General features: G+C 39.6%; 1 protein-coding gene across 4 annotated transcripts in view; it reads right to left on the reverse strand.

Moving 5' to 3' along the window:
• Positions 1–15,756, reverse strand: part of CHD6 (chromodomain helicase DNA binding protein 6) — a 210,144-nt gene that overhangs the window by 83,482 nt on the left and 110,906 nt on the right. For all 4 annotated transcript variants that reach the window (XM_034947296.3, XM_034947297.3, XM_055104987.2 and 1 more), the window contains 9 exons: positions 13,594–13,656; positions 12,521–12,579; positions 11,737–11,854; positions 8,217–8,303; positions 7,897–8,031; positions 6,057–6,178; positions 4,132–4,375; positions 2,778–2,954; positions 2,015–2,158 (listed from right to left, as the gene is read on the reverse strand). In XM_034947296.3, the coding sequence (XP_034803187.1) occupies positions 2,015–2,158; positions 2,778–2,954; positions 4,132–4,375; positions 6,057–6,178; positions 7,897–8,031; positions 8,217–8,303; positions 11,737–11,854; positions 12,521–12,579; positions 13,594–13,656 (1,149 nt within the window). The remainder of the gene's footprint in view (positions 1–2,014; positions 2,159–2,777; positions 2,955–4,131; positions 4,376–6,056; positions 6,179–7,896; positions 8,032–8,216; positions 8,304–11,736; positions 11,855–12,520; positions 12,580–13,593; positions 13,657–15,756) is intronic.

The following is a 15,756-nucleotide window of genomic DNA, read 5'->3' on the forward strand; positions in this document are numbered from 1 at the left end:
TCATAGAGCAGAGATTAGAGTAGTGGTTACCAGGGACTGGGGGGTGGGGCGGGGTAGGGAGGTATTGTTCAAAGGATACAAAATTTTAGTTAGACAAGTGGAATAAGTTCAAGAGATCTACTGAACAACATGGTGACTACAGTTAATAACAATGTACAGTATTTCTGAAGATTGCTGAGAGTGGATTTTGAATGTTCTCACAAAAAGCATGTGCTAATTAGCTCTATTTAGCCATTCCACCATGTATACATATTTCAAAACATATTGTACATGATAAATACATATTTTGTCGATTAAAAAAATAAAGCCAAAAAATTTAAAATTAAATTGTTATACATAAATATTAAAAAGAAGTTTTGATGTCATTTTTATGGTTTTCTCCTACCTAACTCCAATCTTAATCTTTTTATGAGACTTTCATTTTTACCAACCAAGGGTACTTAGAAATCGAATCCCCCATATGGGTAAGGAATTACTATATAAGAACCTAAAGAGAAAAGACACAGCTAGCTGATTGTTAAAGATAGGGACAAATGTCAATCTGCCACATGCTGGGTTCAGCTTTTGCCCTTCTCTTGGTTCATACCTTGAATCATTTAGAGTTTACTATATGCCAGACATTGTGCTGGTCAATACAACAAACACAACTTGGGAGAAGATGTGGGCCTTGTCCTCAAGGAGATCTTTTGTCTAGGAAGAAGAAAAAATGCATACCACAAATTAAGTGCAATGGGAGAAGAGGATGCATTTCTAATGGTCCAAAAACGGAGAGAAGGTTAGAGCTGGCTTTTGAAAATCAATAGATAGGGCAAATGTAGGAATTAAGTTTGATTATTCACTGCTCTGATGCAAGCCTGACTTGCATCAGAAGTAGGAAGAAAGAGATTGGAACCCCAGAGTGTACGCTTGACATGTGGGCAAAATTCCCAAACCTTTTCATTCCCCTCATTCTTTGCCCCAACCCACTTACACACCATTGCTGGATTAACTTGGCAGAGCTAATTATGTCATTCCTGTAATAAGGTCTTGCATGGCTTCTCTGTTACCTACTGAATTCTTCAAACTACCTTTCAAGATCTTCCCACAATATAACCCTAAACCCTTCTGCTTATATTTTCCCATTCATCCACTCTGTTTTCAGCTTAATCAGATGTTTCCCCACTAGTGAATAACTACCATGACTCTGATTATGCTGGGTTTTTTTTTTCTATGCAGAGTGGTTACCACCTCTTCTCTCGACACCTGTGAAAAGCTACCCATCCCTCAAGATGCATTTTCAAATTGTACTCTCTCCCTAGAGTCTTTTCTAATTCTCAAATAGATGTAACCTGTCTCTCCTTTGAAGGACCACCTCTACTATTTGTTCCTCTTATGGCACGTACATTTGTCTGGGTTATTTCTATAATCCCTAGTGGAGATTCTATAATCCCTAGTAGAGTATTTATTACTATCAGTTGTTTTTTATTAGCTTTGAGTCCAACAAGGTAGACTTGGAACTGGACCTTGAAAACTGCAGAAATGCAGTTGATCTGGACAAAAGTGGACTTATCAACTACTCCAGGTATGTGACTGCCTTCTTTTCCTCACTACCTGTGTATTGTGCTGTACGCAAGAAGATGGGCCTGGGAACAAGTTGCAGATTTTGAAGGGGAAAGGATGAAGGATGAGGGAAGCAAAAGAAAGCACCATGCTCCTGAGACCAGAGCTGTAAGCAAAATCAGCGAACACACAATATGTGAAATTAGTGAAGCAAGGAGGCCCGATACACCAACATAAAATGTTTTGGGCACATAAGATATTTTGGGTATGGACCCATCTATCCTCTGGGGCAATAAGAACTGCTAATAATCAGCTTACCCTCCCCAACATACACAAACACATAAAATAAAGGAGGTAACACTCATTTTACCAGGAATGTGACAACTTGCTAAATCCTGGCCCCATAGCATCCTGCTCTGTTCTTGATGAAGATAACGATCACACTGTCTCCTCAATTCTTTGGGTCCCTAATTACCTGTTCCTCTGTTTTCAGATCTCCAAATTCCTCCAAGAAAGCGGTCTCTGAAGGAAACTGTGATGGCTCCAGAAAATTTAACAAACTGAAGAGCTCCTCCACAGAGTTCTGCAAGGGTGTTCCAGTGAGAAGCACTTTATGTTCCTGCGCAAATTAAACATACATGATGGACAGTGCTTTAGCCATCAAAATAGTGCATTTTCGTGGGGAAAATTAAGCCAGGGCATTGAGTGCTCAATTTGGGGCAATTCTGATCTGCTTTAATGAAAAGATAATATGCCATCATAGGGGTACAGTCAATAAATGAATCAACCTTCCTTTCACATCACTGATTCCAGCAGCACGTTCATGTTAATTAAAGCAACTATTCACTCATTCACTAAATATTATTGAGTGCCTCCCCACCAGATACTGGGCACTGTGCCAAGGCAGTAATGTTAAAAGGGCATCATCTTTGGTACCAGTTCATTTAGGGGCCTGGAAACCAGCCAAAACACCTTACATTTCCAAGTCATATATTTCATGGTATTTAAGAGTCCTCCTAAGTCTATGGAAATCAATCTGTGGCAAAGGTCAAATTGTTGACCCAGTTTGTAACCAAAAAATCTTAATTCCTATACTATTGCAGTTATAGAGACCAAAAAAGAAAATCTAATGTAAAAGGACTAGGCAGAAATAAGTTACATGCAGAATGGCTAAAGAGTGTTTCCTCCAAGCTGAACAAAAGGAACCTGTGTTTATGTAAAGAGCTGCTAACTCTCACCAGGGCCATAAGCTTTAGACCCTCCAGAAGTTTGCAGTTCCTATTCTTCAGTCTGTGGGCTTCATCAATTATCACACAGCTCCAGTGAATCTTCTTCAACTCTGGGCAGTCTGCTAGGATCATTTCAAATGTTGTGATGACGACGTGGAACTTGAAGACTCCTGAAAGGGGGTTTCCCTGAGGACGACACAACCAAAGTCAAAGCTTTACACCATGGCTATAGAATTCTGCTAATATCTGCTGCATTACAGGAGGCAGCACTACAAATGCTGGGGCCTAGGTGAGAAGACAAGCACTGCTTTTCCTCATGTGAGAAAAGAGAATATAAGAATGAACAAGCTAGTTAGCCAGAAGGCCTCACACCATCAATGAAACAGAAGCGAGACAACATCTGCCCTCACAAAGGTGAGAAGGATGGGCAATATGGAAGGCACAGCAAGGGAGCATTTTTATTTATTAGCTGTCATGATAAGGAAATCAGATAGGTGTTGTTCACAAGTTCCCAGCCAGGAGTCCATCTAAACCATGCATAGTTTGAATGCCCAAAGGAAACTCTCTGCTATTTTTCAGACTTAATTTCACCTTATAATTTGAGTTCTAGCACAGATTGAAGGTAATGATCCTGATTCACCTAAGACAAGCGCTACTAGGCAGGACACAGCTTTGTTTTTCAGACTGTCTTGGTGTTGCCATCACATTTCAAGAGCAGAGCTGCATCATGTTAGAGCACTTCTTAAATTTCTTCCAAGTGTCTCTGCTGTTTTTGAAACCTCTGGAGAGACAACTGGCTTTCCTCTGATTGAAATCGTTTAATTTTTACCTTAATTATAAAAACCAGTGTGCAGGACAAACACACAACTATATTCAGCTAAGTGACAGCACTTAAAAACTTAAAAAAAGAGAAAATGTTGCTGTTGGGTTTTTAATGATTTGAAACCTATTTTCTCTTTATCCTTCTCTGTCAAATCTGTTAACCTCCTCTCCAAACTCCCTGGCTGGGAATCCATTCTCTGTATAGTAATTCTTTTGCTCACTTTCTTCACTGAACACATAACAATTCAGATAAAATCTTCTGCATATAAAAGTAACTTCATAAACCAATAAGTAAGTCAAACTTTCAGTGTCCTAAAAAAGGTATATCTCAGAGTTTAGACAGCATGCCCTACAATCCTGTGTTGTATCATAAATTAAAATGAGCTACCAGGGAGAGCAGGAGTCAGCCTTGACAAACATATTACAAAGTCATTCCACATTAACACAAGATGCAGGGCATTGGAACTTCTGAAGATAAGTGACAGAAAGGCTGTTCTGAGCTTAGGCAGTCCCTGGGTCTCTGATCTCACGTGAGGCTCACCTGGGCGTCTCTGTACACCATTTCATACTGCTGGATCATCTGCCTGCTGATCTGGCTGCCGTGGTACACAATGGCATTCATCTCTGTCCATGTCCGAAACTCCCGCTCCCAGTTAGTGATGGTGGAGAGAGGGGCGATAATGAGAAAAGGGCCGTGGATTCCTCTCAGAAATATTTCTGAAAGGAATGTGATGGACTGGATGGTTTTCCCTAGGCCCATCTCATCAGCCAAAATACAGTTTTTTCTGCAGAGAGTGAGAAATACAGGTAATTTATTATCAATATAGGAAACTTACAGAGGCTGGTTATAACTTGAAAAGATGCTTCACATACCTGTAAGATTATCATTGAAGGCTTTATCATCATTTCACATATTAAACTGAGGTTAGTTATTATTATTATTCCTACTTTGCCTACTTCCAAAACAGAACCATGCTAATTTGGGAGAAAATACAGTCATGTGTCACTTAAGGATGGGGTCACACTCCGAGAAACGCATCACTGCGTGACTGTGTCATTGTGGGAACATCATAGAGTGTACCTACTAAACCTAGATGGTATAGCCTACTACACACCTAGGCTATGTGGTATATAGCCTATGGCTTCTAGGCTATAAGCCTATACAGCATGTCATTGCAGTGAATACCGTAGGCAATTGTAACACCATAGTAAGTATTTGTGTATCTAAACATGTCTAAACACAGAAAAGGCAAAGTAAAAATAGAGCAAAATATAGATTAAAAGTGGTATACCTGGCCAGGCGCAGTGGCTCACACCTGTAATCCCAACATTTTGGGAGGCCAACGCGGGCAGATCACCTGAGGTCAGGAGTTCGAGACCAGCCTGGCCAGCATGGTGAAACCCCATCTCTATTAAAAATACAAAAACTAGCAGGGCGAGGTGGCGAGTGCCTGTAATCCCAGCTACTAGGGAGGCAGAGGCAAAAGGATCGTTTGAACCCAGGAGGCGGAGGTTGCAGAGAGCTGAGATCACACCACTGCACTCCAGCATGGGTGACAGAGCGAGGCTCTGTCTCAACAAAAATAAAAAATAAAAAAATAAAATGGTATACCTAGGTGATAGGTTGACAGGTGCAGCAAACCACCATGGCACACATTTACCTATGTAACAAACCTGCATATCTCGCACATGTACCCTAGAACTAAAAAATAAACATTAAAAAACAAAAACAAAAAAGGTATACCTATACAGGGGACTTACCATGAATGGAGCTTACAGGACTGGAAGTTGCTCTGGGTGAGTCAGTGAGTGAGTGGTGGGTGATGTGAAGGCCGAGGACATTACCGCACACCACTGTAGACATTATAAATACTGTACACTAAGGCTACACTCAATTTATTTAAAAATATTTTTTCTTCAATAATAAATTAACCCTAGCTTACTGTAACTTTTTTACTGATGAACTTCCAATTTTTTTTAAAACTTTTTGACTCTTAAGTGTTATTACAAAGAGTTAAGAAGTTTTAAAATATTTAAAAGTTTTTATATAGCTGTATATTCCCATATATATATATATATATATTCCTATAAATATATATATATATTTTGGTTTTGTTTTGTTTTGTTTTGTTTTTTGTTTTTTTGGTTAAGGATTTAGAAATAGAAAACAGCTTTAAAGGATATTCTGGATTTTGTTTCATCTAGATTGAGCCCAACCTTTTGGTGTGGCTGGCCAAAAAAAAAAGGCACAAAGTCAATGATGTCTAAAGATCATTCCTTTTGGTTGGAGAAACAGCTGACAAAAATAAAGTAAGTCTTGGATGATTAATGTGCAAAGATTACCACCCTAAATTGATGGCCATGCTGCTCCCTCTCACCAGTCTGCTACTGCGACTCTAGGTGTTCCAGGCTAAGGCAATAATATACCTCCGGGTACAAACATCTGGGCTGGTTTTGGTTCCTTACCTGTTATACCAGTTAAAAAGAAGCCAGTTCATCCCTTCCAGCTGGTACTCCCGGAGCTGGTTACTGTTCTTATACTCGCGAGACTTCTCAAGTTTCTGCCAGGAGTCTGAAGCAGGCCGCTCCTAGGGAGGAAAGCAAACAGCATAATAGATAGAGAATGATGTTTTAGGAGCATAACATGGATACTAATGAGGACAGTGGTAAATCTCACTGTCCCAAGGCTGGTTTCAAACTATAGTTATTACCTTCTGAGTAACGTATAGGTTGGGGGAACTAAGTAGGAGTCAGGCTGAGAGAATGGTTAGGAATCCTGATTGCTTCTAGATAATAACTTACAATTAGCTTCAGAATGAAACTCTCCCTGCTTTCTATCTCGTCCGTCACTGCATTACACCACACATCACAATTAGCCTGGTGCTGTATTTATTTATCCATGCACACATATGCTTCTTCCATTAGACTGTGAGCTCCTGAGGGCAGGGCCTGTACCTTGTTTCTTACCATATCTCACACAAGAATCAACCTACAGCAAATGCTTAATAGATGACTGACAAGTTGAATTAAAAGCAGAAAACAGTATTTATGGGAGAGGGTTGAAAGAATAATAATCAACCATGCAAACAAAACACTATTAACTATGTAAGTTTCTAATCACAGTTCTGCATCTCGAGACACCTCTATCTACCTTTCATATGCCAAAGAAAACAAAAACAAAACACTGCTCTTGAATGGACTCCTACAGGGACCTAAGTTTAATGTTCCGAGTATCAACCTTCCAGTGATGTAAAAGCAAGAAATAATATTAATAAGGAACTGGATAACAGTTTTTCATATAAAAATGGCAATGTTTTTTTAAACAGAAACTGATCATTCCAGCCTACAGCCATATTCTTTAACAACTGATTCTCTTTTCAAGTTAGTTACACCTTAATAAAGCTCTGGGCTGGGTGTGGTGGCTCACGCCAAAGTAATCTCAGCACTTTGGGAGGCCAAGACAGGCGGATCACCTGAAGTCAGGAGTTCAAGACGAGCTTAACATGGTGAAACACCATCTCTGCTAAAAACATACAAAAATTAGCCAGGCGTGGTGGCACATGCTTGTATTCCTAGTTACTCAGGAGTCCAAGGCAGGAGAATTGCTTGAACTCAGGAGATGGAGGTTGCAGAGAGCTGAGATTGTGCCACTGCACTCCAGCAACAGACCAAGACTCCATCTCAAAATAAAAAAATAAATAAAAGCTCTGATCCCAACTCCCCTCCTTTTAATTGTTGGATAATCTATATACTTCTCAGGCGCCCTGGGAGATCTTGGCAGTTGAGTGGTAATAATCCAGAATCAGAAAAACAAATAAATTCAATAATGTTTATCAAAAACCTATGTTCTCTCTGTGGGAGTCACAGGGATCTGCAGATAAAGGACAGTTCTTCCACTTAATAATATTCCAGTTGAGTGAAGAAGGGAAAATCAAAGAAAAGAGGTAGCTGATGAAGAGATAAGAAACAGGAAAGATACTACTGAGCTTCTCTTGCACACCAGCCATTACTTACAAATTTTATTTTACTGACTCCATACAACAGCCACACACCAAGAAATCTAAGCCAATATCAAAGCTTCTTAAATGTCACATACATCAAAATAGACCTGAGACCTAAAGGTGACAAGGGCGCTGGGAAAGTTTGATCTGGGGTGGAAAACACTGAATTGAGGGTTCAATGAGCAGTAACAAAGGTAAAATACCACAGAAACCACCTAGGAACAAGCCAGGTGGACTTCCATGATTGCAAAGTTCATAAAATTACACGTTCCGAGAAGTGCCAGAGAGAGACAAAACTACTTTACCACATGCTTAATTTCAGGGAGAACTTGAAGAGATTCAAATTCTTTAACTTTTGCAGGATCTACATCTTCCTCTAGCTCCCACGTGCTTTCTTCATATGGTAGTGAGCACCACTTCACCAGGTAATGTGTTACCTCCTGGTGGGAAAACAGGAAAGAAACTTAATGTTCTATTAGGTTAAAGGAGTCAGTCATATCTGCCAACCTCTGAAAAACCACCCTACATGACTAGACAGGAATACCATTAAGACAAAGGCCACATGTTAAAACAAGTGAAATACGTGGAAAGAAGGGAAGATGCTTTAGGAGAGGCAAATACCCACCTCCCCTGTTTCTGCATCCTTGGTGTGGGCCACCTCCAAGATGCGATCAACTTCTACATAGTCTGGATTGAACAAGTCTTCATCAGGCTAACACAAACAGAGGAGAACCGTTAGGAAGTATGTCCCCTTGCCTCAAATCCAACACCTAGGGTGTTATCTCTAAGTGATCCCTACTCTAGGCCCTATCAACAAACACAAAAAGAAAGGGTTTGCTTAAGAATAAAAGTCACGGCATTTATTCACTGTCTCCAAATCCTGCTCTCCATGACTAAATTTAAAGGATCTAACCATCTTAGTGGCTACACCCTAGCCAGGTAATAATTCCCTGTTGGTCATTATAGCAATGTACAAAAATCAGCAGAAGGGTTCCCTTTTCCTTACTGGTCCTTATTTCAAACACAGCCCTTGGCAACTAGGAATTACAGTTTCTTTTTCTTAATAACAACAATAGTTAACACTGGCGGGGGGCATGAGGGAAGCTTCCTGGGTGCTGACAATGTTCTATTTGCTGATCTAGGTAGTAGTTACACAAATGTGTTTACATTGTAAAAATTCATTGAGATGTATACTTTTATCTTTATGCACACTATGCTTCAAAAAAAGTTTACTACAAAACAACAAGAAGCAACATATAGAAATACTTAATGTATGTCCAGAGTAATGCTAAGTACTTTCATTTAAGCTCCAAAACTACCTTACGGAGTAGGTACTATAATTACCTTACAGATTAGGAAACTGACTCAGAGATATTAAGTAATGTGACCAAGTTGACGGAGCTATGTTAACTGGACCGTTCACCCAGGTCTTTCTTACCCAGAAGCCGAAGCCCTCCTCCAGGAGTGCTGAAGAGCTCTTACTGCCACTTAGGCTGCAAGGCACTTTTGGGGCTAATTTCATCGTCTAATCAATGCAGGATACTTTTTACAACATCCCTGGCAAGCCTCTCAGATTCAATTATTCCCAACTAAGAAATTTACTACCCTTCAAGACCTGATTCACTGTCGAAACAGCTTTATCTCTACCTCTTTAGGAGTAGCATCATGATCTTTATCATTAGTAAATTATAACTTAACTTCCTTCCTTATAACTGTTGCTCATTGGCATGAACTGCTTCCTTTACAGCAGCAATAAGAGGATTCTTTCCTCTCTCTTTAGGCTCTTCAGCAATCCCCTCCCTATCTGGGTTAAAAAAAAAACTCAGTTTGTTCAACAGTTCTTCATATACCGTTTCCATCTTAATGATACGAAAAGCTAATATTTATGGAGTAGTGCCTATGAGCTAAACACTGCTATAAACATTGTGTCCTTTATTATTCACAATAGTCAAGATTACGGAACAACCTAAGTGTCCATCAAGGGATGAATGGATAAAGAAAGTGGGGTGTATACACCTAGACAATAGAATATCATTCAGCTTTAAAAAAGAAAGAAATCCCATCATTTGCAACAACATGGATGAACCTGGAGGATGTTATACAAAGTAAAATAAGCCTGACACACAAAGACAAATATTGTATGATCTCACTTATATGTGGAATATAAAATAATCAAACTCATAGAAGCAGAGAGTAAATGGTGGTTGCCAGGGATGAAGGGGAGAGGTAAATGGGGAAGACATTGGTCAAAGGGTATAAAATTTCAGTTACGCAGGATGAATAAGTTCTGGAGACCTAATGTATAGCATGGTGATGACAGTTAAACTACTGTGTTATATATTTGAAATTTGCTAAGAGGATAAATCTTAAGTGTTCTCACCCTTAGGGGGGAAAAAAGAAAGAAAAAAAAACCCCTACTTATGTGAGGTGATGGATATGCTCACTAGCTTGACTATAGTGGTTATTTCACGATGTAAACATACATTAAAACATCAAGTTGTACACCTTAAATATAATTTTTTGACAATTATACTCCAATAAAGCTTAAAATGGCAAGAAAACTATCATCTAATCCTTGCAGGTATTCTGTGAGGCTGATTCTATCAGGAGTCCTGCTTTTTCCTATGATACTGAGTTTGAAAGAGCTTATGCCATGGCCTGAGGCCACCCAGGTGTGTGTGAGGCTGGGCTGGGAGGGGCAGTTTGACTGCAGAGCCCAGGCTCTTACCGTTGTGCAGTCCGCTCTCCACCTATGCCCCATTCCCACCATGACAGTCCTCTTGCAGCTGCCCTCAGGTTTTGCAAAGTCCCTCACTGAATCCTGGTACCCAAATGAACATAGCATTTAGGAATGAAAAGAGCATGGTACAGCAGGACTGTTCTATTGGTGCAGTCTAGGATTAGTAGGATTCGTTTACTTTTTAAACAGCCATGTCCTACTCTTGACACACAGTAAATGTGTAGTTAATTGAACTGGCAATATGTTTTCTCCCTAGAACTGCTACCCAGTCATTTTCCTCACTTCAGAACCAGAAAGATTCCAAGAACAATGTAGGATATTACATTTATTCCTACATTTATTCATCCTACCCCGTCCAGGCAAACCCAGGCTGATCCTGACATTTATTCTCTCAGTATTGGATCTGGTTAGAAGGTCTCCTGGGTGTTCAGGAGTTAGGATTTCATCAGGAGTCTATCTCTGTGCATGTGGGAAGTTGCAGGCTCTTGGAGCCTGAGTTTCCTCCACGTGTGCTTTAGCTACCTCATAAAGCAGCTGGAAATAATGGATACAAAGCTCTATTCAAAACTAAGTTACTATTTGTATCACAAAAATATTTACCCAAGTTACTAACAAATATGTTGAATAGGTCAAGACCAAAGGCAGTGTTGAACTACTCGGCAGTATTATTCCTCCTTAATTTCATGTGTTCCAATCTTCTCAAGAGCCTTTCCTTCCCACAAGAATATGAACTCTTGTTGCATTACTTCTATATATCCCAGCACAGTTTCCTCTATTCTCGGCCAAGGAAAAACCACTGCTTTGGGAATAGATCAGAAAACAGACACAAAGGGCTGTGTAGGCTATATTACAGGGTTTAGTCTTTATTCCAAGAATAACACATTAAGGTTAAGGTTTGTGGCATTTTCTGATATACAGCATTATAGATTTGTTTAATATTAAAATCCATCAGTCCTTCCTCTTGCTGTAGGTACAATACTTAGAAATTCCCAAGTTTACATAAATAAAATTATTTGTTTACTTTCTCTCACTTTTAGATTTGTTTTGTTTTTTACATTCAAACTTTAGGACCTTCTGAAATGTCCTTTTTGGGTTGCAGCAGGTTGAGGGAGCAGGGACAAAAGAATTGTGTGCATATTCCTCTCAACCTAGCTATTTATTAGTATTCAGACCAAGATGCATGCTCTTATGAGTTGTCAGTTTATAAGGTTTGATCCTTAACTTTGGTGGATACTTTTCTTTGACTTGAATCTAGACTAGTTTTGTTGCAAATCAGCATACATTTATCAATTTGACTTGAGCAACAGATCTGTATAGGAATTTAACTTGGACTTAGAAACGTAAATACAGTATTTACTGCTGCAAGAAAAGCAGCAGTCAAATGAGTCAGTAAATATTGCTTCACCTCTGTAAAAATGTGCTTCATCTGGGCTTGTTTATTCCTAAATCGCTTGATCTTCTGTGCGATGCGAGGATCCTTTTCGAGCTCTTCCATTGTGGCCCATTTACAATGTAAGTAGGAACTATGCAAAGACATACAAGTTGTCAGGCAAGCACATAACTAGCAAATGATCGAGCTTTAAGGTGTTCAATAAACACGGTGACCACCTAACACAGAAATAGTAAAATGGTTTATTGTGAAACTACTGGAGATTGGGCTTAGAAAGACCTTCCTCTTAAGGGCAACAACAGAAAACAAAACAAAACGGAGTAATTCCAAGCAACTGATCTCTCTGCAGCTTCTAGAGAAACTGGCTGAGAACAGAGGGAGGGCAGCTGTGGGCAGGTTATCATTAACACACATTAGTGAAAGTGGGTCTGTAGCAGAAACGAAAATATACAAGAGGGGAAAAGAGCATATGCTACAGGAGAGTGGTTCTCTACCCTGGTTGCATATGAGAATTGCCCAAGGAGTTTTTAAAAAAACAACAATCCTTGGGCCCCACTGAGTCTGAGCCAATGGTCTTGGGTGGAGCAAGGGCTTTAGAGGTTTAAAAAAGCTCTCCAGGTAATTCTGTGTGCAGCTATAATTGAGCGTTACTGCCTAAGGTAAACTTGAGTCAGCCAAGTCCTGTGGGTCATGCCTTAGAGGCAAGACTCTGAAGATGTAGAAGATAATAAAGTCACAAGAGAAAAAAAGTTTTATTCATATAAAACCCAAATACAGAGAATACTTTAAATAGACGTACAAATTTCTATACTTAACGTAGAACAGCTCCAAGTCGAACGGAGGTTCTCCTGGGTGAACCTGTAACAAATAGCAAGCAGTTATCAGCCCAGATCCCAGGCAGATCACCCTTACTGAGCCAAAAGAAAACAGGTAATCAATATCTCTGCCTGATTTCCATAAAGATTTCTTAAGGCATATTTTCATTTTCCCAGGCCTTTTCCTGACACCTATTGGTCAGGTTTTCCAAAGGTGGAATACACAGCTGCAAGGTAAAAAACTGATCTTCCTGATGTCCTTCCAAGGTCTAGGCTGGGACGGCACTCAGCTGATAAACCCAAACTGGCCCAGGACAATGAGAAATGTCAGGACCACAGCCTGGTGTGGAAGTGACTACATTCATCTCTGGCACCCCCCTAACGCTTCACTTCTGAAACACCAATGGTAGTCACTCTCCAAGTAAGGAAGTTTCCTTTCATAAATACTTAAAGTAAAGATGAAGCCGTGCTCTCACCAGCACCAACATACTCTAGCACTCCAGGAATTTCCTATAGGAGATTCCTACAATGGCCCTGAGATGTCTGAAGAAAAAAACCCCCACGTTTCCATTAGGACTCGTGTGTGTGTGTGTGTGTGTGTGTGTGTGTGTATTTTAAATAGAGAAAGGGTCTCACTATATTGCCCAGGTTGGTCTTGAACTACTGGGCTCAAGTGAACCTCCGATGTTGGCCTCTCAAAGTGATGGGATTATAGGTATGAGCCAATGAACCTGGCCTCTATTAGGACTTTTTGTCCATCTCTTCTTCTTGGCCCTCTGCTAAATTGTGGTGGGCTACAGCAACTAAGGGATATATGGCTTTTGCTAGGATCACAATGGAGGAAATCATCAGCTTGAGCCATTCTAGATATTTTAAGAGTTTTATGTCCCAAAATGCTCTATAGGGGTAAAAATAAGTGTTGGCTAGCCAGACAATATTCTTGCCTAGCTCTCACTCCAGCCAATAATGGTCATTCTAGGTTCTCTAGCCAAAAATCTCTTCACAGAAGATGTAATCTGTGCTAATGATATAAAAGCTAGAAACATGAGCCACCAACCTCCTGGACAGTCTTAGATGCCAGGATCTTCTCAATGATGTTTGCATCATCTTCTGGAGGCTCCTGGGGACAAAGATGAAGAAAAAAGAAAATTGCTGGAACCACAGAATCCAAGAAAACAATTCTATAAGAAATACTACAATGGGTACTACTTCATTCAAAAGTTCACCTTTGACTACCAAGGCCTCCCATCAGGCCACAGAGTGGTCAAAAGGTCACAAGCATTTTGCAAAGCTAGAATTTAAAGTGGTGGCTTCTAAGCTCTGGACACAACTCTACAAGAGCAGAGAAGTTTTTCAGATGCAATTTCAGATCTGCATTTAACATACCTAAAATTGGTCCTCAGATTTACCTTCTTTGCAAAACTACCTACATGTTGCTGCATACAATTTTCAGAAAGCTGTAAGAGTATGGGGTCTTAAAATTAATTCTAATATCTACCAGCTATTGACTTTAGGCAAGTCAATTAATACCTCCTAGTCTCCAAATATATTAAAATAGGAGTTAAAAATACATATCTCACTGGATTAGTGGGAAGATAAAATAGTATTACTATTGGAAAAATGTTTTCACATACTATTCAAAATCAAGGTGTAATTATTCTCTATTAAATTGTACCATCTTTCCCCTTTGTAGCTGGAAAAGGCTGTTTCACTGATCATCCTTTGAACGTAAATCCCAACTGAAAACCTAAATTCCTTTTTACCCTAGATAACCATCAACACTTCTATCCTCCAATCTCCATGAAATCTCTTTCTACAGAGTATTTATAGTTAAAAACACAAAATGTTTAACATTCTTTCTAGAACCTCAAGCAGCATTATTTCTCAGTGGTTCATATGCACAATGACCTTTTCAGATCTATTACAATATGAGACTTAAAACACCATATGAAAAGAACACTCATCACAACAACGAAACTGCCAAATTCGGTATTCTGGGTTCCTGGCTGGAACGTCCCAGAAGGATGATTTGTATATCTTCAGTCTACCCATTCTAGGGCGTAAAGCCATAAAATTATAGAAAATATCTCTTAAGATCTTAAATCAAGTTTTCCCAGGAAAGTGATGATGGGTTAAAAGAAATGAGGAAGGCATATGGCAGAAAAGAATTATGGAAATCAGCAAGCAGGCACAGGCAGATGTTCCCAAAGGTTACAAATATTTACTAAGCTCTCTCAGACACATGGCATTGTGCTAGATGCCGTACAGAAGTTAATCCAAAACCACACACGTCCCTTCTCACCACTCAACAGGAAGGCAAGTAAACTATAATTACCATACAATAGAAGAAAGGGGTGTGAATACAGACTATGCTTTTGTTTCTCTGTTTAAGTATTTGTTCTGCTTGGTTCCTAAACATAGATAGGTGGCAGGGAGAAGGTGGCAGTTCACTGTTTATTGCTGTCTTCTCCCTTTACTACATAAACCTTCAGAGGGCAGGGATCCTTGTTTTATATACCGACACAGCTAGACCACGAAATGCATAATCAATAGGTATTTTTTGAATGCTAAATAACAAGCAAGAGGAAAAGAAAGAAGGAAATACAGTGAGGAAATAAAGGGTCAAACTCTCTGAGGCCACAGAGTAGAGACAGCTATTTTTCTTGATTTATGTCACTTAATTTAAGAAGTCTCCCCCTTCTCCATACACTCAGACTTACATACTGTCAGGACGGTAACAGCAAAGGGCCAAAGCTAGGTGTGCGTTAATGAGCAGCAAGGACCACTACCACTGATCTTGCAGCCAACTAACTAAAGTCTGACTATGGCGAGTGGGCAGTGAACAGGTGCTAGGTTAAGAGAAACTAGACTAATGAACCAGCTTCCTACCTCATTTCCTTCCTAAATTTTTATCCCACATTATTTATGGAGTGCTTTTAGTTTATGCACTGGCCTTACAGAAGTAAATGAGATATGTCTAGTGTTAATCATCAAGGAACTATCAGGCATGCTAACATAATGCTTAGTTACTGAGGTATGGCATACTTGTAGTATGCAGAAATCTGAAGTGTACATCTTGATGAATTTTTACATACAGAAATGCACTTACATAACTACCACTCAAGATCAAGTTTATATAATTTTTCCAACACTCTGAAAAATCCTGTGCCCTCACTGTAAGTAACCAATATTCAGACTTCTACCACCATAGACTGGTTTT

The sequence above is a fragment of the Pan paniscus genome, chromosome 21, assembly GCF_029289425.2.
Source record: "Pan paniscus chromosome 21, NHGRI_mPanPan1-v2.0_pri, whole genome shotgun sequence".
Taxonomy (NCBI): domain Eukaryota; kingdom Metazoa; phylum Chordata; class Mammalia; order Primates; family Hominidae; genus Pan; species Pan paniscus.